Here is a 26,818-nt window from a genome sequence, read left to right as displayed (position 1 = left end):
AGGTAATTAACATCTCGCCACCGCGGTACCCTATTGGGACAAGTTCACCCAAGAGTTCCACATTGCTTTCCGGGTCGTCCAGTGTGGAGATGGAGGGATTTAATGTGCTCGTATGTATGTTGAACTTCTTTCACACCTTACGTAGCCAACCATACTCATCGGAGGTGCGGGGGAAGGACAAAAACTAAACGCAATAAACAGTTCTAAAGAAATTAGCAATCTCGATCAGGGGTCCCCAACCCCCGGGCCGCGGACCGGTTACGTTCCGTGGCCTGTGAGGAACCGGGCCGCAGAGCAGGAGGTGAGCGGTGAGTCCGCGCGTGGCCCGTCCCCATTGTTTTATTTACCACTTCCGTCCGCGCCTCTTTCCCGCACTGCGCACTTGTCTCAGTCACAGTGTTGGTAAGCCCACAAGCTCTAACCCCTAGTAGCCACAATGAGTAAAAAAAACAAACGTCGCTGGAGAGCTTCTTTGAAAAGGGGGAAAGACCCAATGATTAACCCCCCCCCCCGTCCGTGAAAAAATTGTCTTCCACGAAACCAGTCCCTGGTGCCAAAAAGGTTGGGGACCGCTGATATCGATTATTTGAAAGTGCATAGCTCCAGCGGCTTCTTAATATCGGAAGGAAGAGCGTTCCAGACGGTCACAGAAGCGCATCTGAAAGCGCGATGCGGTGATCATCATTGTTCAATGGCCAGTCAAAAGCCGCTGCTGTGAGGTTGACCAGAGTTCGCGCGATGCTTTAGGTATCGTAGTTCAATTGTGGCAATAACTTCGTGTGTAATGATTGCGACCTTATAATGTATTCGTTCGGCAACCGGAAGCCAATGCAGCTAGGCGAGCACTGGACGGACGCGGCTGGATCTTGCGGCACTCGTCACGATCACGTTTGCCAGATTGAGACGGATTGTGGCACAGCGAGACCGCGAGGGATGGCGACGGTGTAATTGGGAGGCCTTCATGCAGCAGTGGATAGAGCACCGGATACTCAAACCAAATAATATCAACAATGTATTACAACTGCTATTCGCGCTATTCTCCAACGCATGGATATCACGACGGCGCTATATTTCACATTGTCCGCTGAAGTTTTGCAGTAGGCGGCGGTGTTGTGCTATGAACCACCCAAATTTCGTACATTTACGGTGTTAATTTTTCAAATTTAGGTTTAGTCGGTGACTCTGGCACGCAATTGCCTACTCGTTTTAAAATAACGTCACGGGATCTTTCACATCCGTGTCGTGTTCATGTTTAGTGCACGCGCGCGGTATTAACCGGGGTGGCCGCGCGTGAGAACCGTCAACGGCGCTACCGCTGGCCCAATCACGGTGGCGAGATGTGAACTCCCTTGCCTGGTATACAGGAGGTCGTGTGTTCGATCCTGACCCTGACGCCTGCTGCTGCTGTATATTTTGAGTTTGCGGTGTCTCTCTCCCAATGGTCGCGTGGATTTTTCTCCGGTTCGTCCGGGTTTTCCCCTCCACATTAAGAAACGTGCGTTTGGAGAATTTGGCTGCTGTAAATTTCCACGTGATAAACCACTTTGTTGAGCTATCATTTGTGGTAGGAACGCTTCTGAAAAAAGAGCTATTTACCTGGTAAAATAAATGAAAAATGTTTAGTTTCCATTCATAATCTTCGTTCTTTCGGTAAAGTGACGTAAATAAAAAACAAAAAAATACAATAAAAATCATCAAAATAAAATTAAGGCGTCCTTGTGGACTGTACCATATAAGAAACACCCTCGCCACTCAACCGTCCCCTTGCAGCAACGCGCACCGCCTGAACTACGGTAACTTAACACCACCACTTCCCCCCTGCTCAGATTCGGAAATGGTTTCGCCCGGGAGGGACCTTGATGTTCCTCGTCAGCTTCCGTAGGTCACCATGGCGGCGCCCGTGTGCCCTGCTCCACGCGTGTGATGGCTCCATGTGACTGCGGCTCTGCCGTGTGACAGCTCCACGTGTAACGACGGCTCCGAGCGTGTGACGCGGTGAGACTGCGTACTCTCTCCCCGAGCATTCGTATATATTTGTTTTAAGTTACCCCACCTGAGCGTCGAGATCCAGCTGTTAAATTGTACCTCGCGTGAGGCTGTTGTACCTGAGGTAACCAACAGGCCGACACTGCACCAACATCTCCCTAGTGAATGCAAAGTTCATGACAAAAGTCTTGAGTCGTGCGGCTGTGGCCGTGCAACCCAATGCAGTGCTCCGGCTCCGTGGCCGACGGTGCGGCATTCTGGGAGAGGCGCCTGCCACGCACAGGGGGAAGGAGACGTCGGCGACGCGTTTGCTTTGCGCGGTCGTTTGGTGTTTGTGTGAACGTCGCCCGAGAATGTGAAGAGATCGGTGGGGATGTGTGTACGTGTGTGTGTGTGCATGCGTGTGTGCACATTTCCTATGATTACTGTTGTTACATTGTTTTTATAGCTTTATTTTGGTGATTCGAAAACATATGGTTAATCTAAATTGTCTTATGGTTGTCGGTGTTGGCTTGCACCACGTTGATTTTTGCACACAGCGTTTTTCTAAGTTTTTTTTGTGTGGAATATTTGCTGGTTTATTCCAGGATGTTTCTGTTACGCGTTGTCGCTTTAAGATGTTCTGTGTTCAAATTTTGTTTGTTGCGGTTGCACCCGACTTAAGAGCCGCATGGCTCACAGGGCTATACCTAATAAATGAAACTTGAAACTACGGCTCGGATAGTTACCCCGTAGTTTGTTGCCCCCCCCTCCCCCAGCACCTGCAATGAGCACGGTTGGCTACGTACGGTGCGAAAGAAGTCCAACATACATAAATGATACATGTAATGGGTTCAACTGAGTCGCAGACGTAGACTTTAGAGACAACACATTTATTCAGTTCTAACACACGGGGATAACTTCCCCCTGAACAGAATAACAACCTAAGGTGGTGACCACCAGGCTAACTACACTAGTTACAACGTAACTGCTACTATGGACCGGGACCAACGACTTCGGCCCAGGTCCACGTGTTGGAGACTCGTTGAACGGAGATCGTAGACGAAGGGTTTCTTCCAGGATGAACAACAACCCTGGTCCCTCTCGGAACCCGACTTATATTCTCTGTGGCGTGGCCGGCTCCGCCCTTGGCCACGTCTACATTCCAGAATCCTCGGGAAGGATCTGGGTCCCAATCACGTGACCCCCCCCTAGCCCCCTCTTGGTCCCCCTCTGTCAGCTTAACCGGCCACGTGTCCTCGCGGGTCAACCAGAGTGCCATGGCCTCACACAACCGTATCCTTCGGTCGGCACCCACACACCCTGTCCTGTAGGGTCGGCACTGCACTTAAAGCGTGGTGCCATCCAGCGCTATTAATCAGCGCACACCGTGCCCCTCTAGGGCCGATACTACATCCACAACATGGTGACATCCAGCGATGTCACTACACATACAAGAGTGGAGACGTGGAGAGTGAACGACGGTACGGTTGCGACTCCCGTTGTGTAACGATCTGAGTAATTATTTCGTGATTCGGGTGGCAAAAATCGATTCTTTTTCTTCTTTGAATTACGTATTGATCGTCATTTTTGAGTCGTTGCTACGTACGTCACGTGGGTATCTTATTTTGAGTCAGGTGAGACACGTGCGCTCACGTACGTGGAAACAATCTCTCCACTGGAGTCGGCACGCTGCCGTGTGGTGAACCCAAGTACACGCAGCGCAAGATCTCTTCTGCCGAATAAGCCCCGTGATTGTGTCACTTGGAAACATGATTACCAAGCATCAGGCACGTGCAGCGTGTAACTCGCACCTTAATTTTGCATTGGAACGTAGAACATGGGTAAAATTGGAAATGGTGGGTGGTGTGTGAGGAATGGAGTTTTTTTGCCAACCTTAGATCCTAGAACTGAGTGAGACGCATCACCCAACCTATCACTTCCTCCTCCTTCACAGCGAGAGTGATCAATCGTGCCACGTGACTGCAATGAAGATGACGACGACGAGGGAGGAGCTGAAGGATGACATGGGCTGGGACAATGAGCTGGAAAATGATCTGGAGCAGCCCCGCATCAGCCCTGTGACGGGCAGGGAACTGCGGGCGAGATTGCTCGATCAGATGGAAAAGCTGTCTTCCTCTGACAGGTAATGGCCCCGGGGAGACGTGTTTAGAACTGCCCCAGAAATACCCCAGCAAAATTACACTTAACTATCCATGTTGTGGTTTATTTCCGTTTGCTGATTGTCAAGGTTGTGAATTAACCATACTATTCCCACTGATTCATACCTAAAACTAAACTATTTTTTATTTTACCAGGTAAGGCCACACTGAGCTATATAGCGATTTTTCAGAAGCAACCTAGCTATCACAAATAATAGCTCAACAAAGCGGATTATCATGTGGATAACCTTCAACGCGCTTGCTCATAATATGAGCTGCCACTTCACTCATTGCATGTGACAGACTAATTTAAGAAGCAATAAAAACAAATGACATTCTAAGCTTTAACCCCCATTTATACGTATGTCAGCAATACATATTATTTATACCCTAATTTAAATATGTTTAGAGTTATTAATATTTTTTTCTTTTATCCGAGCCACTGCTGATCATTGACAATTTTACTTTCTGTTGTGAGCAACTCAAATTCTAAGCAAGCATTGTGGAGGGAGCGTGGGTTTGGTGGATTGCACAAATGTTGCGAATCTCCCTTCCCGTACCCTGACTCACCAGTAGAAGACGGAATAGGAAAAATGTGAACTCCACCTGTTCCTTCTGTACGGAATAGAACGTTTCACCCTCGGGTGCTCCGGTTTCCTCCCACATGTAAGGACCTAGTTAAGTGTCCGAAAACACCTTTGTATATTAAGGACCGCAGAGCTTGGGCAATTGTTGTTGGTTGCTCATCGCGTGGCTGCTGCTGCCTTCCCAATTGTCTGTGGTCACTTGCGCCTCTAGAGTCATTGTCTCACTCCAAGAGCGAGCGCTAGATCTGTGGCACCGGGGCATCACAAGTTGACATTTTTATTCGGTGTATATTTTTCTTCTCGCGTGCATTCAGAGCATGTCTTTGTGCTCCTCGCGTGTGCGCAGAAAGATTTTCAACAACGCGGCCCCTCTGATGGGGGTCGGGGCGGCAATGGGGGGGTTGGTGTCCAACTCGATGCTCCGTACGCTGATGCAGGTGCGCGAAGCTTCCCTGGCCTCCGCCCTTCCCAGCGCGTTCATCCCCTTCCTCACCGTCACCATGATCCACCAGGTCGTCCTGACCGAGTCTTTGTTGGGCGGTGAGCACCACACCACCGCACTGCACCACCACATCGCACCACCGCACCGCACCACCGCACCGCACCACCGTATCACATTCCGCCCCGAATCACGCATGGCCCTGCACGCTGACCTTGCCACCACCATCACTTCTTCTTCTGTCCATCTCGAACGATAACGACTGCGGCGAACAGCTAACATTTTTGCTGTGTGCTGGTGAGATGAGAGGCCAACCCTTGAGCGGACCTATAGGGTTCATCCACCGGAGTCATCAACCAGCGCTGTTGATGCCTTCGCCGTGACCCTTACACAGGTGCTGGGCTTTGCCCATGGGCCTCCTGCGAGCTAGCGGAAGGAGCGCTCTAAGGTCCCGTTCGTATTCCATGGCCTACACCGCTGCCTCAAGCCACTACGAAAGGCCATGGTGTACGAGGGAAGTGCTTCGCTAACCGGCGTGCCGCGGCAAGATCCCAGTAGGCGTTCTGCGGTATTTTATGAATTATAGGAGAGAACCTCGTTTATACGCAAGCTGGCACAGATGAACTCTCCTCCATAATGTTCAGTGGCCGATGTAGCCCCCCGCCCGCGCACCTCCCGCCCTGCCCTCTCCATTGGTCGTGTGTGTGCAGTACGGCAGCAGACGGCCGTCGGTCCCCACCTCCGTCCCTCTCAACTCCCTCATTCACGTGTGCGCAGTCAGGCAAAATCGGTGTAGCCCTGCAAGTTCTTGATCACGGCACTGCTGACGGGAAGGCCTCCACTAGAGCTCGAGAGAGCCCCACGAGTGGAGGGTATTTGGCCTACTCTTCCATATCTTTCATAAGGTGGGAGTACCCACACTTTACCCCACCACACATGACTGCCGATCCACTCACTGTGGTGTACCCTTGTACACTGCTAGGAGGACAGAGGAAGTGGTGGGGGGGGATTTAAGATACTTGCCCATCATGTCACCTGCCATCCTGATTGATGGAATCGAACTGGCGACCACTGGATTGCAAGTCCAGCATGGGAAGCCATCACCTCCGATTAGCACAGTTGGCTACGTACGGTGCGAAAGAGGTTCAGCATACATACATTACGCTGTGGTGGCACCAACCCTCGTAATAATACACAAACAAATGGCCAAAACTTTTCCGACGCAGTGATTTATTTTTGGTGAGTGACCGATAAGGCCTACCACCATTGCTTTATTCTGCTTCTTTACTCGGGAAAAGCCTCACCGAGTCTCATGGCGCTATTTCATGAGGATCCTGCCAAGTTTTCGCAGTAGGGGGCAATTATTGTTTTGTAGATTCCATTCGAGTCGTTGGTAAATGGCGTCCCCTTCCCAAACGATGTCACGGGATCTTTAGTGTCCGCTGTGAAAACAGGTGGTGCATATTTTTTACGGTTAATGCACACTACCGCGGTACTAATTACAGCAGCCGGTGGATCTGAACCGTGAGGCCGTGCGACAAGCGGTAGGCCCCGGCGCCATCCTAAATGATGGCTACCACCGAACAATGACAACGGAGCGGGCCGTACGGATTGAACGTGTTTGCACATGCCGGTCAGTTCAAGCATTGTTAAAATTGAACTGGATTCCATCGTGGATTCCATCACTTTTTGAATCCGATGAGCCATAATTTTGAACCGTTCTGCCGAGTGGACGTATATCATAGCTGTCAACCCATACGGTTTACCCGTATTCTTGTTTCGGGAAATTTAGTTTTCAGGTCCATACTGTGTAAAGCCGTTTAAATACGAGACTTTGTAGGATGAACGTTGATATTTATAAGGATACGGGGTGACCAATAAAGTCTGAATTGGTCTGTAATAACGTAGGCACTGATAAGGGGTTAACAGGTATGGTATAATTTGAATTTAAGCACGGTGCCATAACGGCGACTTGCGACGTGGCTAACGTACCCCGTGTATTATCGTGCGTGTGCGTGCATCTCTGCACACACGTGTGCAGGCCGCCTGAACTGTGAACTCTGCGCTACCACACGTGGCATACTCATCGGGGCCATCGGATCCGGCGTCCACCCCATTGCTATGGCACTGTTGCTCAACGGCATGCTCATAGCCAGGTGTGTTGCCCGGACACAACGTCGCTCACGATTTAGAGCGGGGAAGGGTGTACCTGGGGCCCCCGTGACTTCACTTCACACGGCCCATGGCCACAATGAGGCCTACCACTTGCCAGTCGCACCTCCGATTTAGCACGGTTGGCTATGTACGGTGCGGAAGAAGATCAACATACATACACACTTCACAATGGCCTGCAAGGCGATATTTATCCGTCACCGCGAGCAAATTAGCCGCTCATTCACTTCTCTCTCTGCAATGACCTCTTGCAGTTGGAAGAGGTTACTGAGGTGTGTGTTAATCTGTGGCCTGCTAAAGGGTTTTGAAAGTCCTATTTAGACCTGAGTAAGGAAAAAAGGTTTTCCACCCCTGAGTTACAGAAATACTTCCAACTGGAGGTGGCCGTGTGGCTCAGTGGCCAGAGCAGTGAACCGGTACTTTTGAGATGATGGGTTCGAATCCACTGTTTGGTCAACGTCATATATATTCCATGCATATACATGATTTTTTTCTAACTTGTTTTGTTATTACTCTTGAGTCACGACCCCTTCCTGATAATGAGACCCACGGTTCAAAAAAGCTGCTTTATATGACTACAATGCACCTGGTTTAAGAGGTATTCTACCCTATCACCGCGGTGGCAAGGTGTTAACTGCCTCGCTTGGAATGCAGGAGGTTGTGAGCTCAATCCTCCACCCTGGTGCCTGTTGTATTTTTGGAGTTTGCATGCCTCTCTCCCTGTGGTCGTGTGGATTTTTCTCAATGTCCTCCAGTTGTTCCCTCCAGATTTAGAATTTCCACACAATAAGCCACTTCGTTGAGCTATCATTTGTGGCCAGGTTGCTTCTGAAAGAGAGCTATACAGCTCAGTGGGCTTTATTTGGTAAAATAAAAAATAGTTTAGTTTTAGTTTTCTGTCATATCGTCCTTCCCTCTGTTGGAGAATGTGTAAAGTGTCGTCGTTTTGCGTTGGTACTTAGAGAAAGTCATCAATCCACTGCTGGATGATGGACTCCCCATCTTTCATTCATGGGTTTTTTTTTACCATACTTAATCACTCCGTTCATTGTTGTTTGGTGAAGGTGAGGGAGCCAGTGCGGGTATTAACCTGCCACCGATGTTAGCCCTGGCCGTTAACGTTAACATTCACTCCAACTTTTACTTAACTTTCACTTCAACCATAACCGTGATCGATCAAGGACAAGCACAGTCAACATTTATGATGAACGCACAACCCGTTAGATGTGGTCGAAGGAAGGCGATGCTTATTTAAAAGAAAAAAACGATCATGAAATGTCTACGTGCGACCCCCCCCCCCCGTCCTGCAGGTACCGCCCGTGGGATGCGCCGACGCCAGGAGAGGCGCTGCGCCACATGTTGAAGCTGTCGAAGCCGGTGATGCGGCGCCTGACGCCCTTCATGCTGGCGCAGGCCGCGTTCGGCGCCTACCTGGGCTCGAAGCAGTTCAGCGTCTACACGAAGCTGCGCTCGCTGCCGCCAAGCGAGGACCTCCCGGCGTGAGCTTGCGGCGCACCCCGGCCACTCTTGCCGCGACCATCGGGTCGGAGGTCACGCGGCAAGGGGGCTGTGTTACGGGAGAGCGATGGCTCGGACGGACGAAGCGATGCCCGTTGGCCAAAGTCTTCGCGCGACTCTGATCCGGAATTCCGTATTCGCCGTGAGTTTAAAAGTTGGCCCCCTAATTCACTTAGTTGTTTGGGAAGTTTATGTTTGCGTGACACAGCAGGCGCGTGCTCGCGATTTGATGAGTAGTTCCGATGCAGGGGTCACGTTGCGATCCGACTATGTTTTATGTTGCCGTTGTGGTCTGCGTAGCGCTTTCTAGTGGCAGCAGTGCTGCTGTGAGTGCTTAAAGCACGGGGTTTCCGAATACCAATAACTAGTACTCACACGCATGACGCGATGTGTGTACGGTGAGCGTGAGAATAAAATAAAGTTGACGGATCAATGCATCTTAACTCGCCAATTAAGCAGTGCACTTTGCTCCCGACTGGTTTCACCGAGACCGCCCCTTAAGTGATCACCTTCCAAATAAGTGCTGTTATCCTATAAAAAAAGTTTTTTTTATATTTGTTTCAACTTTATTTTGTCTTTTTATTCTGTTTGCACTATCGCCATCATGATGTGCGATGACGTGTCCACTTTAGGACTCTTCCAGAGCAGCGCGTCCCCCCGAGTGTTGGAAAACGGCCCGTGGAAGGATATATCAGAGAACTGCTTCTTCGATCACTGCAAGTGACCTAATAACATAAACTTGAGGATAACTGTACTGTCACATACACACCCTGCAACACAGAAATGTTTGTCGTATGGGAATCAAACCGATATCCTTTTAATTCACGGAGCCAGAATATAGCAAAAAGTAAGTAAAAAACGAATATAGCAAGATGGGTTTTTTATAGTAATTTGTGACTAGACTGAGACTGGCAGCTCACTCCACACTTTTTAGTGGGCGCCTAAAACCCAGATTTAGCACGCAGGATATCAGCATCGCTGGCGTCAGTGCTATTAAGCCTCGAGTCACGTGGCCACCTCTTAAGTGTCTCATTGAGGCTTCAACAGGGTTAGAGCAGCATTTTGAGGGTTGCTCTTAACTCTGTCCGTTGTCTCAACTCGCAATTTGCTGTGGCATAAGTTATACATTTTTAATTATCCAATTAATTTATTCGTTTGAAAAGTTGGTAAAATCCTGGAGCAGAGCATGATGCGGTAATGGAGACAGAAAATTGAATCAGAATGCCGCCACTTTAACTCAACTAAACTATTTTTATTTTACCAGGTAAGGCCCACTGAGCTATATAGCTCTTTTTTCAGAGGCGACCTGGCCACACATTACAGCTCAATGAAGTGGCTTATCACACATACATTTATAGCAGCCAAATACACATGATGAGAGAAACACGCCAACACCAAATGAACGTATTGGCGGTACACCGGTGCGCAGTATATAAGAAAAAGCAATTTTTTCACTATAATTATTTATTTTCTCATGATTCGCAGCCCCGGACAGAAAATATTGCGGGGTAGTGTTGCGGCAAAATCAGTTCTCGTGACGTCGAAGCAATCGGAAGACGAAATTTGTGAGCGGCTGCCCACAAAGCTTTGCCGTATAGCAGCACCCAGCCTGATGACGATTGGCTCCCATGTTCAAAAAGGAAAAGATTTGACTCCTCGTGCCCTAGACTTGGTCGGATGGTTCCTCGATTCATTTCTGGTATCATTTCTTAGCGGACGGTGGCATCAAAATATTGATGCTCGTCACGTTTGATTGGGAAAGTAGCTGCTAACTCTAAGTCAACTTTCTGATGGAAAATATGCCGCTCACTGAAGGGGCAACAGAGACATGGTAAGACTGTTTTATGAGGATCGTTGTGTTATCCTGCACCGGTGTACTGCCAATACTTACAAATATAGAGGCGTCAGGGTCGGCTTGGGGCCGATCTCGTACCTTTGCTGTCTATAACTACACCTCGCATTTTAGTTTTGTTTACCAAGTTTGCTGAGCACAGATTAAAAGAGCCGGAATGAAAAATGGGTGGCCACGCTCATGGGTATCTAGCAGATGTTTTCAATTTGACCACGAGGAGTTTTAATTTGTGAGTATAACACTCAGTGGCAACCGAGTTCTCCCATTAATTATTTTCTCGCAAGCCCATGTGAAGGCTTTTGTGGGTCCCTCGTTATTTTGGTTTAATGGCTTTTGGTGCCAACTTTGGGGAGCCTCTGCCTCGCCAATTAGCGCGTTTGGCTACGTGCGGTGCGCAATAAATTCAGCGTACATACCGATTGATGCCTGTGGCCTAGCCTAAAGCTGTAATAACCTGCCGCCTGCTTTTACAATGCAATGCAGGTCGTATTCTGCATTCATACGGCGGCTAATATGTGACTGTATCTTAAGATCAACACGGTTGGCTATGTACGGTGTGAAAGAAGTTCACCATACATACAAGATGCTTTGAAAAGTAAACAGAAAAATCCTGCGGTTTTTACCGTTGCATTTTTTGCGACACAAAACACCGTTTGTGCAACTGGGTTAAAAAATGTTCCCGTATTAATCGTCAAGAATAAATGTTGCTGTGAAAAAAATAAAAATGTGACTGTCGCACAGAGGGCCGTTTTTGTTCAAGTGGTGTTTTTGCAGTGAATTTTGCCCAGCGGTTGAGCCTCCAAAATAGATCCGGAATGAAGCCGGACCACGTGTGGGCTCGTGGGGGACACCCCAGGCTGGACCTGGTGCTGATCGCGGATCGTCGTCGCTCTCGATGACGCGGACCGTGTCTATCCAGCAGCAGGAGGAGGCCTGGCTAGGGGCGATAGATCGCAGCGACGCCTGGAGGAACCTAAATTCTAAACGGGCCCCATTGATGGCTACGCGACTATAACCGCTGCTTTTAAGAGTGACCTCTTGCAGTCAGGCGGGATTGTCAACAGGGGGCAGTGCAGGCAGGGGATCCAAGCCTGACCACTCCAGTGCATTTGCCTCTTGGCCACGAGCAACCAACTCGCTCCGTTAATTTATTGCTGTTTACAGTTTTGCTAAAAAAAGTTAAGTTGGCATGCCAGCCTAGTAAGGGAGCCAGAATTTGTTTTGGTTTCGACTGTACACTGTGTACTCGCAAGCGTGGGTTGACGCCCATGTGCTCTCGTTCTATAAACTTTTTTTTATTTCACCAGGTAAGGCCCACTGAGCTATGTCGCTCTTTTTTTCAGAAGCGACCTGGCCACAAATTTGATAGGTCAACGAAGTGGCTTATTATCACGTGGAAATGTATAGCAGCCAAATACCCCAAGAGGATGTTTCTAAATGTGGAGGGAAAAACCGGAGGACCCGAAGAAAATTCTACACGACCAATTATCGCTCATGATTGGCAATTGGCCGGAATCGTTGAGAAATCATCGGGATCGGTTGGAAGCAATAATTATGATTTAGACTTTTAACGGTGCCCCTCCGCCACACGGTATTCGCTCGCTCTACGGGAGAGGGCGACTCGGAGACACGAGGAAGAACCACAGACGAGCGGGAAGGCAGCGTTTATGATTAACAGGCACCAACAATTGCCCTAATTCTGCGGTGTTTTTATATATGAAGGTGTTATAAGCCAATTAGTGTTCAGAGGTATGTATGTTGAACTTCTTTCGCAGCGTACGAAGCCAACCATGCTAATCAGAGGTGCGGAGGAAGGCCAACAAACAATGTCGCTGTTTCGCATCCTGGCGATCCACCAACCCCTCACTGTTGCCCCCCCCCCCCCCCGCAGTAATAAAAGGCGTCGATGACGTTTGAAGCAGAGGAGGTCAGAAGACACCGCTGTAGGTACACCGCCTACTTTATTAGTCTCATTGACAACATTAAACGGCTTCCTCAACAAACAAAAAACGGCAATTACATTCGCATTGTACTCTGCCTTTTATAATTTCATATATTTATTTTAAATACTGTACGTAGAAAGCACCGGGTATATACACAAGTGCTTGGAAATATAAACGTCTTCTTAATGTATATATGTACATTGTGCATAAACCGAGACCTCGTCGCGCGGTAAGACGCACTTAAATTACGCAGACAACATTCCTCGTTTTACACCGTGGAATCAAAGAGGTGGCGTGAAGATTTTTTGGGTCTCAACGACAAATACAGTCGATGGAAGCTCTCCGATGCCCTTGTCGCGGCCGTGGTTTTGTCGGCGCAACGTGTCCAACGTTTCACGCCCGTACCCCGGCGTGGTTTTGTCGGCGCGACGTGTCCGACGTTTCGCTCCGCACGTGTTCGCTAGGGGGGGGGGGGGCGGGGGGAGCTTCTTCAATTAACTGAATTCAATGGACGGCAGCGGAAACGTCTGACGTCGTGCTGACGTTCCGCGCGGCTCAACCGGGAGAGCGCATCACAGATTGTGTGCAGCGCAACCGCAAAGAACCTCCATGGTTTTGCGTTACGGGCAAACAATATTATGGACTGCAACGATTCTTCCCCCCGCGACACTTCAGAGTTGCCATTCTATTGAAGATTCGTTTGTTGTATATTTTTTGTAACTATATTACGGTAAATGGTAGCAACCTCTATTGCTCAGCAGGGGTCATGCGAATCGACGTGTGCAATGCGAGCATAAGAATTCGTGATTAATCGATGGGTATCGGCCCACTACGCCCACGGTTGACTTCTGCAACGCAAGCTATGACGGGAAGCGTACCGTGACCGCGATCGTTTTTGATGTGCTATTTAACTCAGCGGTCTTTTGGCAGTGGCGGTTGCTGTGGTTGATATTTCACCTGGCAACTGATTCCTGCTGTTCCATGTAAAGCGTTTCCATTGAATCTTTTTGTAAAATTTTAGTTTTTTTTTCCCGTTTCACAAAGTCACTCCTATTTGTGCTTGTCGGAGTCGTGTGGCGGTGAAACTCTCTCTCCCGAAGTGGGAGCGCGTCATCTCGTGCGTTGGAAAACGGCCCGTGGATGGGGATATCACAGAACTACTTCTGAGATCCCTGCAAGTGACCTCCCTCCACGCACTAGAGGGCGCTGCGTGTTCCGACACGCCCTGCGACCAGATAAACTTTTGTTGCATGGCAGTCAAAACTCTAAAGTCGGTGTTTCTCGGAGCTGGGTTCTAGCCAACATTTTAGCGATACACCAAATTTAATATGACGTTTTTTTTGTGTGTGCGCAGTCATTGGTGGCCAGGCTGACACCCTGGAGTCGAACCCAGGTCCTCAACGGTACTGGCTCAGTGTGCTACCTCAGCTGTGGTTGGTTTTAATTAGCCTTGCAATGAGCAGGAGGGAATCTCCTTTTGCCGGTTTTTTCTCCTCCTCCCTAAGGTTAAGGGGGTAAACAGCGTTTCCACTTCATATTAACACGTAGGCTTTCGCGACAAATATTACGACTCATAAATTATTTTTGGGTCAGATTGCGCAAAGTAAAATGTGCATCGTACACACTCCTCCACCCGACACAGGCAATTAATAAAGCTGATGAACAAACGTTGCAATTTATTACCGCTTCAGCAGCACCAGCGATTATGTTGGAAAGCAATCCAACTGCCTGATGATGCTGGTTTAAACTACCAGCGTGAGTCCGTACGCAATGTTCAACGTGGTGTGGATCGCTCTCCAACAACAGCACCCACCCACCGGTGTATGTATGTTGAACTTCTTTCACACCATACATTGCCAATCGGAGGTGCAAGGGAAGGACAACAAACAACACAAAAAGCAGTTCTAAAAAAATGATCAATCTAGATGTAAAAGTGCATAGCTCCAGTGGCTTCCTAATATCAAAAGGAAGAGCGTTCCAGATGGCCGCAGAAGCGCATCTGAAAGCGAGCGATGCGGTGACCTTCCTTGGTCGATGGCCAGACAAAAGCCGGCTGCTTGCGAGGATGGACCGGAGTTCACGTGATGGTTTATGCTCCTTGACAAGATCAGCAAGATATTGTGGTTCAATTTGGCAAGCACTTTGTGTGTAATCAGGGCGACCTTATAACAAACTATTCGTTCGGCAAGTCAATGCAGCTCGGCGAGCGCTGGACGGACACGCTCGGACCTTGCAGCACCTGTCACGACATCGGTGTTGCTGCTGAAGGAGTAATCAATTGGCCACGTCAGTTCAACACGTGACAACTTTCTGAACTGGCTGTGTCGGGCGAACGAGGGAACACGGCGCACATTTTACTTCCACGGCGAACTGACCCGAAAGTCAATGGTGCAATGTTTCCCATTTGCCCTCTGTAAAGTGGTACATTTAATTATCTCCCAGCACGAGTTAAAACACCTCGGGTGTTGATTTACAATTTTGTGTGGAACCCCATGGGGTGCAGCTCGAGCAGCAGAGTAACAAAAACCCAGGCTGCCGTTTGTTTGCTTCAATAACTTTTAATTTCAGCTGGAGCTGTCCGGGGCTGAGCTCTAGAAAGATTTCAACGACCCACCTCCCGCAACTTCCTAGGAAAATATTACTTGAGAAATTACGCCGTGGTTTTAGTGTTAATACGATTCACTTCCCTCATTATACCGAGATAACTGCAGGACCTATGAACAATGTCACTTGCATCCCCCTACAATATCAGGAGAAATTCGATCCCTAACCGTCTCTGCTCTTCCACAGGTTAACAAATAAATACTATACAAGTGATTTAATATAGCGGATGGAATAATACGTTTGCAGGTAACGGTTGAGGCTGGAAGACCTTTGTCATGAATAGGAGATGATCTATGGTCGTATAGAACCTTGTCTGTCTAAATACATTCTCACACACAAGTTGTGTGAGAACCCGTATCCCGTTCACCAATGTACAGAGCATTGAGTGGTAAAAATGAGGTTACCAGGGGTAACGAACGGGTCATGTAATGATACACCATCCCTCCCCCTCCCGGGAATTTCAATGAATCGTCACGATCTGGGGGCGCCCAAGATTCGAATCGATTTTTTTCTCGTCTCATTTTCGCCGACTCGTTTTCATCTTTGCCGTTGGTTCCGTTTTGTCATCGTGGGATAACCCCGGCCGGCTTCGATCTTCCGCGAGGCTCACGCAAACCGTGGCAGCAGCTGATGCGGACACTTATTGATGACAAAGCACGGACGGAAGATGAAAATCTCTGGCAGTGTGCGGCGACCTTGGTCACCCTCAGCAGAACCTAGGGGCATTGAGAACGACTCGATGGCCGGTTCACAAACACGGAGGAGGAGGAGGAGGCGTCGTCATCGCAGCAGCAGCGACGCACTGCTCCGCTACTCCTGACGCAATCGCCCGGGCTCAAACGCCTCCTCACCGTGACGCTGCAGCTGTCGCTCAACATCCACACCAGCCGTACGCAGAAATCCCGTTGGCCTAAAGTGTTATCACCTCAAGATGTTGTGTATTTTGCGTACGTTTTTAAAATAATTAATTCTTAGAGGAACGATCCCCAGTGTTTTAGACCAATGTTTCTCTCATGCAGCGTTTCTCAAACTTGTTTATCCCCTCGGACCACTCAGCCCCCTCCCCTGGTGACAAAATGTATTCCCTTCTCTCTCTCTCACTAAATACCATTACTACAACATGATTCATATTACTGGAACATGAAAACATTATTTGTTTAAATGCAGCCAAAAGGGCTTTTTTAGAGGGGGGGGGGGATTTATATGTCATGGTGAGGCTAGTTTAATCTGTGTAGTTTACCTGACTTCAATTTTTTTAATTATTAAAAAAATATCAATGTCGGTAACAAAAGTTGCAAACGTCGTTATTGTCTAGATTAAGCTGAGTTTGCGATACAGCCCCGCGGATCACCTGGAGGAGCATCGTGGACCGCCGGCGGTGCGGTGACCGCACTCTGAGAACCGCTGCTTTAAACAGTTGATTGTGAGTGACCACTGGACTTGAGTGACCATAGATTTTGAAACCCAAATACTTCTCTCGCAATACCCGCATCGGATCGCGCCTTTAAGAATTGATTACTCTCCATTCGTATGCGTTACGTGGCATCAGTTCCCGTGACCCCTGAAGATATTCCGCTTCCGCCAAAATGCCAAAACAAAGCCAAGCCTTTGAATCAAGTCGTGACCTCGGAATTGCAAAACTGAGATGCTGGATTGAATGAAAATAACATAAAATAATAAATTCTTATTTTTTGTTACCTTCTTTGAACCTATCTACGTGACTTTACCGAAACACCCAAAGAATATGAATTCCTGCAGTCACAAAAGCTTTAAGTCAAGATTTTAGATGCTGGGCTTGAATCCGGGTCACAGGAGCCACCCGTTGATTAAACTGGTTTCTCAAGGTGAGTTGATGGTTTCAACCCGGCAGTCACCAATGACCACACGAACAAACAACCCCCCGTTCTAATTGATTATGCAATCGATTCGATTGAACTTCAGCTCTTTGTTAATTAAAGGGATCACTTTGACTGCCATGCGACAAACCATCTCATTGCGGAAAGGAATGTGGAAATTGCGTTCCCGACCGTTTACAGCTTAAGAGGCCACCTGGAAGGATTGTTCCGTGAAAATTATTTTCCATCGGCCATTCTCTGACGCATGTTGCAAGCTGCTTCGTGAGAGTTCCAAAATGGAGTCAATGCGTCAAGAAATGGGAAGAGAAGTAAAACGTAACAAACACCTCACAAAAAGCACTCTTCATGAACCCTGAAATTCTCAAAACGAGGTTCTGCTGAACCTGAAACACAAAAACAGATGGAAAGCGTGCAAAAAATTTACTCAGCAGCTGCAGTCCCCTTTCCCATAGAGCAGTGGCTTTTTTTCCCCATCGGTCGCAAACGGCAAAACCAGTCCTCGTATAAGTGCACACACGCGGTCACGGCGCCACTGCAGCCGCCGCTGCCAACCGCCGAGTCACACGCAGCTGGTCCCCTCGTAAACGTGCCGGGCGACCGGCGCCGCGTCCGCCGACAGCGCCGCCACGCCGCACCACTCCGCCTGCGAGACGGCGGCCTCCGACAACCGCCGGTGCCGGTGGCCGTTGTGGTGGTGGCCGGCGCCGACGACGCCGATGGCGGCGCTGTCGACGGAGTGCAGGCGCCCGTTGGGCGCGAGCGACGCCCGCCGGCGCGAGCCCAGCACCGTGGCCTGCGTGAGCTCCTTGGAGGAGCTGCGGTGGCGCGCGCGACGAAAGTCGCAGGCGACGTAGCGGCGGAACGCCTGGCGGTACGTCTGGTTGAAGAGCGTGTAGACGAGCGGGTTGACCCCCGACGACACGTAGCCCACCCACACGAATATGTCCATGAGCTTGGCCATCGCCTCGACGCTGCACAGCGACTCAGGGCACAGCGCCGACGTCACGTTGGTGACGAAGAAGGGGCACCACATGACGAGAAAGAGCGTGAAGACGATGCCCAGCACCTTGGAGGCACGCCGCTCGTTGCTGAGCGCCTGCGCCGAGCGGCTGTGCGCAGCCTGCGTCCTGCGCAGCGTGCCCATCGAGGCGGCGACGGCGGCCGCGGCACCGCCGACCGCGCTCAACCGCTCGCCGTCGAGCAGCGTCGGCAGGCGCTCCAGCGTCTCCTTGTGGCGGAAGATGACACGCTGGTGCTCACTGCCCCTCCTGGTTGACACCGACGTCACGGCCGATACCGAGCTGCTGCCCCGGCTGACCTCCATGAGGCCGACCTGTCCGCGGAGCAGCCGGATGGTGAGCACGTAGATGACGACCATGATGAGCAGAGGGAGGAAGAACGAGACCACCGAGCCATAGATGATGAAGTTTTGGATGTTCAAGATGCACGCGCCGTTCACGAAGACGTGCTGCTGGTCCTGCAGGCCCAGCACCGGGATGGGGCTCGCGATTCCTGGCCATGCGGCGACACGATCCGGGGGGTAGGGAGAGTGAAACGGAGCTCACCCATGCCAGGTGCGGTGTAGCCAGCATGCCTCACCACTTGCAGAATCGTCGCGATTTTAGGTACCACAATTCACAATTGAAAAACCTGCATGTACGTATTTTTTAAAGATCGTGGTAAATGGAGTGGCCTTTAGTGGCTCCAGGGGGTCGTGTGAGCCTATCACCTACGACGTATATATGGTCTACGGATTGGATTGACCAGTTGACCGATCCGCGTAGTGTGAACGCGGGAATCGGTTTGATCGATGAATCGATAGAGGCCTTGTCGGCAGAGAGGCAGGTCAGGTAAACGAGCAGGCAGGTAGACATACCCGATCACATCACCCGGGAATGCGACCAAGCCCATCATAACGTTAGAAGCTAAGCAAATTTGAGCCTGTATCGTGCTTGGATTGGTGGCCACTGTGCAAAAAACAGCGCTGCCATTGGCTGCGGGCTATGTCGTGGGCAGCAGAGGGCAATGAAGTAAAATCCGTCATTGTACTGTACCTCTATGCCTCCACGTCTATGCTCCCCGCCTTCACCAACCCACCCTGACCAGCACAGGGAAGTATGTTCGAATAGCCTCCGTGACCCGCACGACGTGGGGGACCATCCAGCAGTGGAATGGCAAAAGGGCTGTACTGTACGTGTACGTGCAGCTGTATAGGCAGGCGGATAGGTAAGTGGTAATAGGTTGAGAGGCCTAACGGCTCTGGGTGAGTACCAATCGAGACATTAACCACGAGTCCTGTGTTCGTTCAAGGGAGACATCGGATAAACACCGGGTGGAAACGGAAATGCAGGGCACCATTATTTTTTGTTCCCCCACAGAGGTTAATAAACAAAAATACGGCCAAAAGTTAAAATCGAATCGTAGCGCCACACGAGATGGAGCATTGCAAAGTGCCAAAAACCAGGAACAAATTGTGGTTTGTGGTAAATAAAATACCGACTGCTGTAACCCAGTGTGCGGTAATCACAGAGACTAAGCGGCAGGCCCGGAGGTGATCCCACTGCATACAAGTACTGTACGTGTGTACGTTGAACTTCTTTCGCACCGTACGTAGCCAACTGTGCTAAGCGGAGATGCAGGACTGATCCTCGCGGAGTCTCAAGACCGACCGCGAGGAGATGATTATTTTTAAATGCACTTGATTTATCAAGGTAAAAACCTCACTCCAGTGTCTGAATATATATACATATGTTGAACTTCTTTCTCACTGTATGTAGCCAACCACGCTAATCAAAGATGCGGGGGAAGGACAACAAACTAAACACAAAAATCAGTTCTAAGGAAGTTCGTTTTCAATCTATATTTTAAAAAAAACGACTTCCTTCACGAGGGTTCAGAATTGGGATGTCTGGCCATGACCATTCATGAGCGGTTTGGCTTCATGCGATAGGAAACCGGAGAACCCGGAGAAAACCCACCACACATCACGAGGGGGGGGGGGGTGCCCTAAACATCACCTTGGGAGATATCGCAGCCCCACGCCGACCAACGAGCTGTGGTGGCCACCCGCCCAAGTACTCACCAGACTCGTACCTGCTTGCACCTCCGATTAGCACGGTTGGCTACGTGCGAAATAAGTTCAACACACATCTTGCACCCGTATCGTGTATCGTCTTTCGAACTGTTTGTTGATGTAACGTCTGTGAAAAAGAGCTTCATAGCTCATCGGATTATTCCAGGATAAATAAAGATCATGACACTGAATTGCCCCTTGTTTGTCCTCACAGCGAACAAACCTTCCCCACAACGCCCTGTGCCAGGAACATTTGATCATTTAACTTTTAATATAAAATAGTTGTATTTATATATATACGGCTTTTTGGCAGAGACTTAAAAAAACACATTCCGAGCATTGCGGTAAATAAGATAAAAACGAAACGAAAATCGCGACCGCAAAGGTTTGCGCGGCTGACCAATAGATATGGCCCACACAGCGGTGATCTTGAGCAGCGTCTTGCTGCGTGAGTTGAAGCGGCTGTGCTGGATGGGCCTCTTGATGGCGATGTAGCGGTCGAGGGAGATGGCGCACAGGTGCATGATGGAGGCGGTGGAGAAGAGCACGTCTAGGAAAACCCACACCGGGCACATCTCGCACGGCAGGGGCCAGCGCATGTCTGGCGCGCACACGGGGGGAGGGGATGTTAAATGTGCACGTCGATAACCATGGTACAACTCCATCACCGTTGCCGAGGGGACGGATTTTTCACGTTATATTTTTTTTCGGTGGTCGCCGGCAGTAGGCTGCAGTAGGCGGCACCTGACTGCAGTAAGCCGTAGCCGTAGCGAGGGGTCGGTAAATGGATGTGGTGTGCTGGGCGTGGGAACATTTTCCAGGTCCCTGACCTGGACAGATCCAGCTGAAAGAAATACCGAGCTATTCACAATGAAGGGATTTTTTGGGGGTTAGATCGAGTGAGTATAAATGTTTAGTTGACCCACCACCACCCGACAGCCAATTAGTAAGGATTGTCACGTGATCAAAACGTGCCAATGAGCTATTACTTCAGCACATCGGTGTGATGGCGAGTAAACCCACAAGATTTATAGCTGTTCCTCCGTGGTGCCGGATCTTTTAAATATGATTTGTGGAGGTGACTCTGACGTCAAATGGACACTAAGCCAGCACTGTTGAGAACCTGGGGTCGATTCTGGATTTCTGCTGCCAGCAATGAAATTGGATTCTCGAGTGCAGTGAGTTTATGCTTTCGGTTGCCAGTTACTGCCCAAAATAATCTGTGACATTCAATTGTTTTTTAATGTAAATCATCAGCTTGACATCCATGTGATGAGCATTTCTGTCTGTAGCAGGGTATGTGGAAAATGCAGTAGGGGTTAGTGTGGATAAAAGTGGTTACATGAAGATATCTCAAAATAAGTTCAATGATATCTCCTTCCCCAGTCCAGTCCCTAACACAGGGTAAAAGACTAACCTGTGGGCGTTCTGAATGAGCACTTTATGAGACTAAGATTCGTATTTTCAACAAACTAACCATAAAAAAGCATTCCACTGTATGTTGATTGACTGTGAGCAGCCAATAATAGGTACTTCATATTCTCTGCATACTCTTAGATCAACATAATGTACATGCATTATACACATACATTATGTATTTAGATTAACTGTGAATTTAAAAAAACAATGATAGGTATGGCATATTCATTATATGACTACAATGACCCCCCTCTGGTCTTCACTCACAGTGATGACATCACTGTGAGCAGAAGGAGGAATTCTTCACAACTCTGGCTATCGCCTGATGATGCTGGTTGTTTTAATCACCAGCGAAACGTCACGGTACTCGAATTGTTAATGTTGTGGGTTTACTCTCCAACACAGCGGTGTGCTGAACGAGTAACTAATTGGCACATTTTGTTAACGTGACAAACCTTACTAATTGGCTGTGCCAGGTGGTGGCGGGGTTTAACATCACATTTATATTTATGCGATCTAACCCAAAAAAAACCTCTATTAAGGACCGTGTGTATAGTATGCACTCAGTACACTGAACTAATCATTTGTGGCTGAAAGCCTATTCTTGCTTTTTTCAAATGACTCAACGTTTTAACTTTTAAAGCCTATAAGTCTACGAGTAAGTGTAATAATAATAATGATGATACCCTTGACCACCCAAGAAAGGCCTCGCTGACTTTGAAGACGCGGCTTTTATTCGTTTCAGGAGAGTCCCGCGCTTGAGGTGTTTTGGCCAGATCCACAAACGAGCACCTGGAGACATTCCACCGGAGGTCGTGGATTCTATCCCTAAATGACTCTGACTACTGTGACGTTTTTGCCAGGTCCTCCGGTTTTTCCCCTCCACGTTCATAAACGTGTGCCTTTAGATTATTTGGCTGCTATTGACTTCCACATGATAAGCCACTTCGCTGAGCTATCATTTGTGGCCAGGTCGCTTTTGAAAAAGAGCTATACAAGCTCAGTGGGCCTTACCTGGTAAAATAAAATAAAAGTTTAGTTTAGATCAATATCAACACTCCACTTTCTGTACTGCCATCTCTTGGTCAGGTCATTTCATAGCCCAAGCCTGCAACACCTGGCATTCCAGAGGAGCCTGCCGCTACCCAAACAAGTGGCCATGCTGAACGCTGCTTAGCTTGGGATATCATGGTGCGAATGGCGGTTGGTGATTGGGCCCAGGGATGCACTGTGCAAGGGGGAGTGTATCGATAGTTGACTGCTGTCTTGCTGTGGACCGGGTTTGTTGTTGTTTTGCTGCCTTTCCCAAGCTTCCATTTGGTGTTGACGAATGGACAGGAATTTCGATACTTGTGCAATTTGTATTTATTTTTAGCAACTTGCTTACATTTTCTCGATCTGGCACTCATACCGTGTGTTGTATTGTTTGTTGATGTAACCCGCTTTACCCGCGCCTACTGAACATCTGTGAAAAAAGAGCTTCATAGCTTATCGGTCTCTTCCAGGATAAATAAAGATTCGGATTCTGAGTTGCCCCTTGTTAATCATCACAGAGAACAAAACCTTCCCCAAAATGCACTGTGCCAGCAACATTTGATCATAAAAAACTTTTTTTAATTTTATATATAAATATATGAAAGTAATACTTGTGATTATTGAAGGATTTGTCTGCTACTACAGTAGCTACTAAGAGTGTAACTATTCATATGTCAATTTAAAAACTGGTCACCAGAAAACAATTGTTTTATTTAATTCTAATCAGGCGCCCGTGGTTTAAAGTTTTTGTGACTGCAGGAATTTATATTCTTAGTTCTTTCGGTAAAGTCACGTAGAAGAGAAACAATAAAATAATAAAAATATAAAACAATAAAATTCACAAGCAATCACAGCAAGAAAAATTTTAAAAAATTCTTGCTGTGGTTTTCACACCTGATGATGATTGCTTGTTTTACAGTCGAAACGTCGTGAGAATTTTATTGTTTTATATTTCTATTAATGTATTGTTTCCCTTCTACGTGACTTTACCGAAAGAACCAAGAATAGGCCCCGTGGTGTTAAATGCAGTCTCCAACCCCTATTATCCACTCTATCTCTCTCCGCTCGGGTGTAATGAAGGGGGATCATTCCCAAAACGTTGCCAATTAGAAACTTTTTTTTTTATTCTAAGGCCACATTGTCGTTGACGAGGGTGGATTTGATCGTGTCAGCACAGCAATAAAGTAATAGCTATAAAGAGCAGAGGTTTTCTTTTTCTTGTAAGTTTAACATTGCAGCGCTGACTTGGCACGAAAGGTATTTAAATAAATAACCAAAGCACTCATATGAGCATTACGTGCATCTTCCCTGCATATTTGGCATTTTCAGAAATAAAAATTATCACGTAAAAGGACGCGTCGCTTCATTTCCTTGATCCCATTCCGAGGGGCTGCGGACCTTGGCCGAAGGTTGCGGGGCCGTCACGGTAGGGAAAACAAAAAAACCCCAAAGGTGCACATGCACACACACAGACGTCAGCGGCGGTCAAAGTCGGGCCATGCTCCGGCGTCTCGAGCGCTGCCGGGACGCGTCACGCACGGTAGCGCGGGGTGCGGCGAGAAAAAAGAAATCGCGCAGCCGATGAAGAAACTTCACATGGGAAGAGATCGATGGGGAAAAAAAAAACTCGACAATTTTTTATTTTGCCAGGTCACTGAGCTGTATAGCTCTTTTTAAAAAGCGACCTGGCTATCACAAGCCATCGCTCAACAAAGTGGGATTATCACGTGGAAATTACGAGCAGACAACACTATAAATGCACGTCGATTCTAAATGTGTAGGGAAAAACTGGAGTACGCAGAGAAAAATCCACGCGGCCGCAGGGAAAGAAACAAGCAAACTCCAAATATACAGCAGGCGTCAGGGTCGGGATCGATCCCACGACCTCCTGTATACCAGGTGAGGTAGTTAACATCTCCTAGCCACCGTGATGATGATGAGAGAGAGAGACACGCCAACTCCAATTATACAGCAGGTGTCAGGGTCGAGATCGATCCCACGACCTCCTGTATACCACGTGAGGTAGTGAACATCTCGCCACCACCACGCCCGTTCCAAGCGAATCCACCCGGCGACACTCGAGAAAATCTACCCTCTTATCTGGGGCAACCATGCAGGTGTGACGCACCGGAGAGCGCTTCTGCTTGAGTAAAAATTTCCCCAATGTCAAACGGCGAGGACGGTTTATTTCTGTCATGAATTTCTGTTCGACCGCCCGTCGTTCTCTCGTTTACTAAAAATTCACGTGAAGCAAGCCTGTGCTATGAAAAACGATTTCCGGGCCCGGCTCCGAGCGGCCCAGACAAACAGAGGGCCTGACGGTTCAGCCGCTCGCTCGGTCTCCAAAAAGGGCGGGCCCGCGTCCGACGCTCGCGACAAACGAGAGCGCGAAATCGGAGAGGTCCCACGCCGGTTTGACAGCTAAATGTTCCGCGGCAATTAGCCCCCTCATGGCTTGAGCCACTTCGCAGCATTGGCAGCGTTAACAAAATATAATCACCATAGTTCGTCAGGGGAGAAAATGACGAATGTGAAATTAAAGGAAATAAACGACTTTTGTGGTGTCGGAACGTTCCAAGGAATTTACGGAGCACCTCGCCAGCACAGCTCTGGTACATATATGTCTGGGGCACGGACACAATTCGTTGGGAAGAGCAAACTGTCGTGCACCCCGGTGTTCGTTTGTTTTCACGCTGCCTGCAATAAGCCACCGACGGCACAAGCAGATTTCCCGAAATTTGCTGAGAGAATGTTCAACGCCGTCGCGATCGTAATTGCGCGAAATGGCTCCTTCCTCCGCATACGTCCCCCCTGCCCCTGAGCTCACAACACCCCTCCTCAACTGGGGGGCCTCGCAAGCGCGAAGAGCACGGGAAAATGCTGCTGAAGCTCCGTCTGGGACAGGGAAGTCTGGCTAAGAAATCGTCCGGGCCCTTCTGCCAGCAGAGTGCCTGAATGCAGTGGTTCCGGGGAAAGAGGGGGAGAAGTCTTTAACAACCCAAGGGGCGCCTTCATTCCTTCCCACCTACTGAAGATGATTTTGCCGCAAAACGGCGAGGTTAAAAATCTACAAAATTACACTGTATAACAATTTTTTACTTATTTTTTGTTCCTGGGTAGTAAGTGTTATTTCCTAATTGCTTATGCCTCAAAAGTACAGAAAATGGCTATTATTCCCCACAAACTTTGCTTTTGTGACCAGGACAGTGATATTTTGAAATTCACCTACTTTTCAGAACATTCCACACAGATTCAATGCTGAGTAAACTTGGAGTAACTTCTAGAACATTCTAGAACTTTCTAGTAATATAATAGTTTAAATACAGCGGCCTTAAGCCCACCAGTTAATTTTAGTTCCAGCTGCCTAAGTGGATACATATCTGCATTTTTCTGAGGCGGAATCAAGAGGCTGCAAGCATCCAGCAGACGCATTTTGCTATGTCTGCGACCAATTAATCAAGACAAACGCTGGGCACTTCATTTCACCTGCGAGCAATTAAAAAATCTCTGGAAGGTACGATGGAAAATTGTTGCTCGGAATTTTATGTTATAAAATTAGTTAAAAATGTAAAAATTATAAAAGTTTTAAGTTTTAAAATGTTTTACAATTTTCAATGTTATTGAAAAAATATATCATATATGAAAAATGTTGCGAGAAGCTCTGACACATTAGTCATGGGTGAAATAATGTATGTTTGTACGATGGTACAGAGGGGAAAAGAGAGCCATGAAGTTCGCTATCCCAAGAATTTGGCGGGAACCCACTGACCACTCAAGCAACTGTTACTTTTGCATGGTGGGCCCTTCAAAACGTCGGATTGGCAAGAATGCACCTGCTATCACATATCCGGACCTTCTTTCATCACCCCGGTGCCACACTTCCATGAGCAACCCACCCACTCCTCCGGAGAGAGAGCAGCCATCTTTAGAAGAGAGCAGCAAGTCAGAAAGCGAGGAAGACGTTGTAGATCCAGATGACAATTTCAGAGGTGGAGCTGAGGAGAGAAACCCATACTACCCCTAACAAAAAAGACCTCAACGACTTGAACAGAAATCTTGGTCTCACCAAGTCCAATGCCGAGCTTTTGACGTCTAGGCTAAAGCAGTGGAACTTGTTGGATTAAAGTGTGTAAGTCACAAATCAGAGGTATCGTCACAAACCTTTTTGCAGCTTCTTCACCCGTCAAGATGGG

General features: G+C 48.4%; 2 protein-coding genes across 3 annotated transcripts in view; one reads left to right on the top strand and one right to left on the bottom strand.

Moving 5' to 3' along the window:
* Positions 1-1,839: 1,839 nt before the first annotated feature.
* On the top strand, positions 1,840-11,438 carry LOC116952607 (transmembrane protein 126A-like). The gene is made up of 5 exons (XM_032972128.2): positions 1,840-1,995; positions 3,923-4,111; positions 5,061-5,254; positions 7,195-7,309; positions 8,636-11,438. The coding sequence occupies exons 2-5, from the start codon at positions 3,954-3,956 to the stop codon at positions 8,826-8,828; spliced, it is 660 nt and encodes a 219-aa protein (XP_032828019.1). The 5' UTR covers positions 1,840-1,995; positions 3,923-3,953; the 3' UTR covers positions 8,829-11,438.
* A 1,193-nt stretch (positions 11,439-12,631) lies between these two features.
* Positions 12,632-26,818, bottom strand: part of LOC116952606 (5-hydroxytryptamine receptor 2B-like) — a 111,457-nt gene continuing 97,270 nt past the window's right edge. For both annotated transcript variants that reach the window (XM_032972126.2, XM_032972127.2), the window contains 2 exons: positions 20,572-20,772; positions 12,632-18,610 (listed from right to left, as the gene is read on the bottom strand). In XM_032972126.2, the coding sequence (XP_032828017.2) occupies positions 17,658-18,610; positions 20,572-20,772 (1,154 nt within the window). In that variant the 3' untranslated portion in view covers positions 12,632-17,657. The remainder of the gene's footprint in view (positions 18,611-20,571; positions 20,773-26,818) is intronic.

Source organism: Petromyzon marinus, chromosome 47 (genome assembly GCF_048934315.1).
Source record: "Petromyzon marinus isolate PM22_M1 ecotype Great Lakes invasive population chromosome 47, UKy_Petmar_22M1.pri1.0, whole genome shotgun sequence".
NCBI classification, from domain to species: Eukaryota; Metazoa; Chordata; class Hyperoartia; order Petromyzontiformes; family Petromyzontidae; genus Petromyzon; species Petromyzon marinus.
Note: the sequence above shows the minus strand (reverse complement) of the source record. Positions and strands in the feature narration are given on the sequence as shown.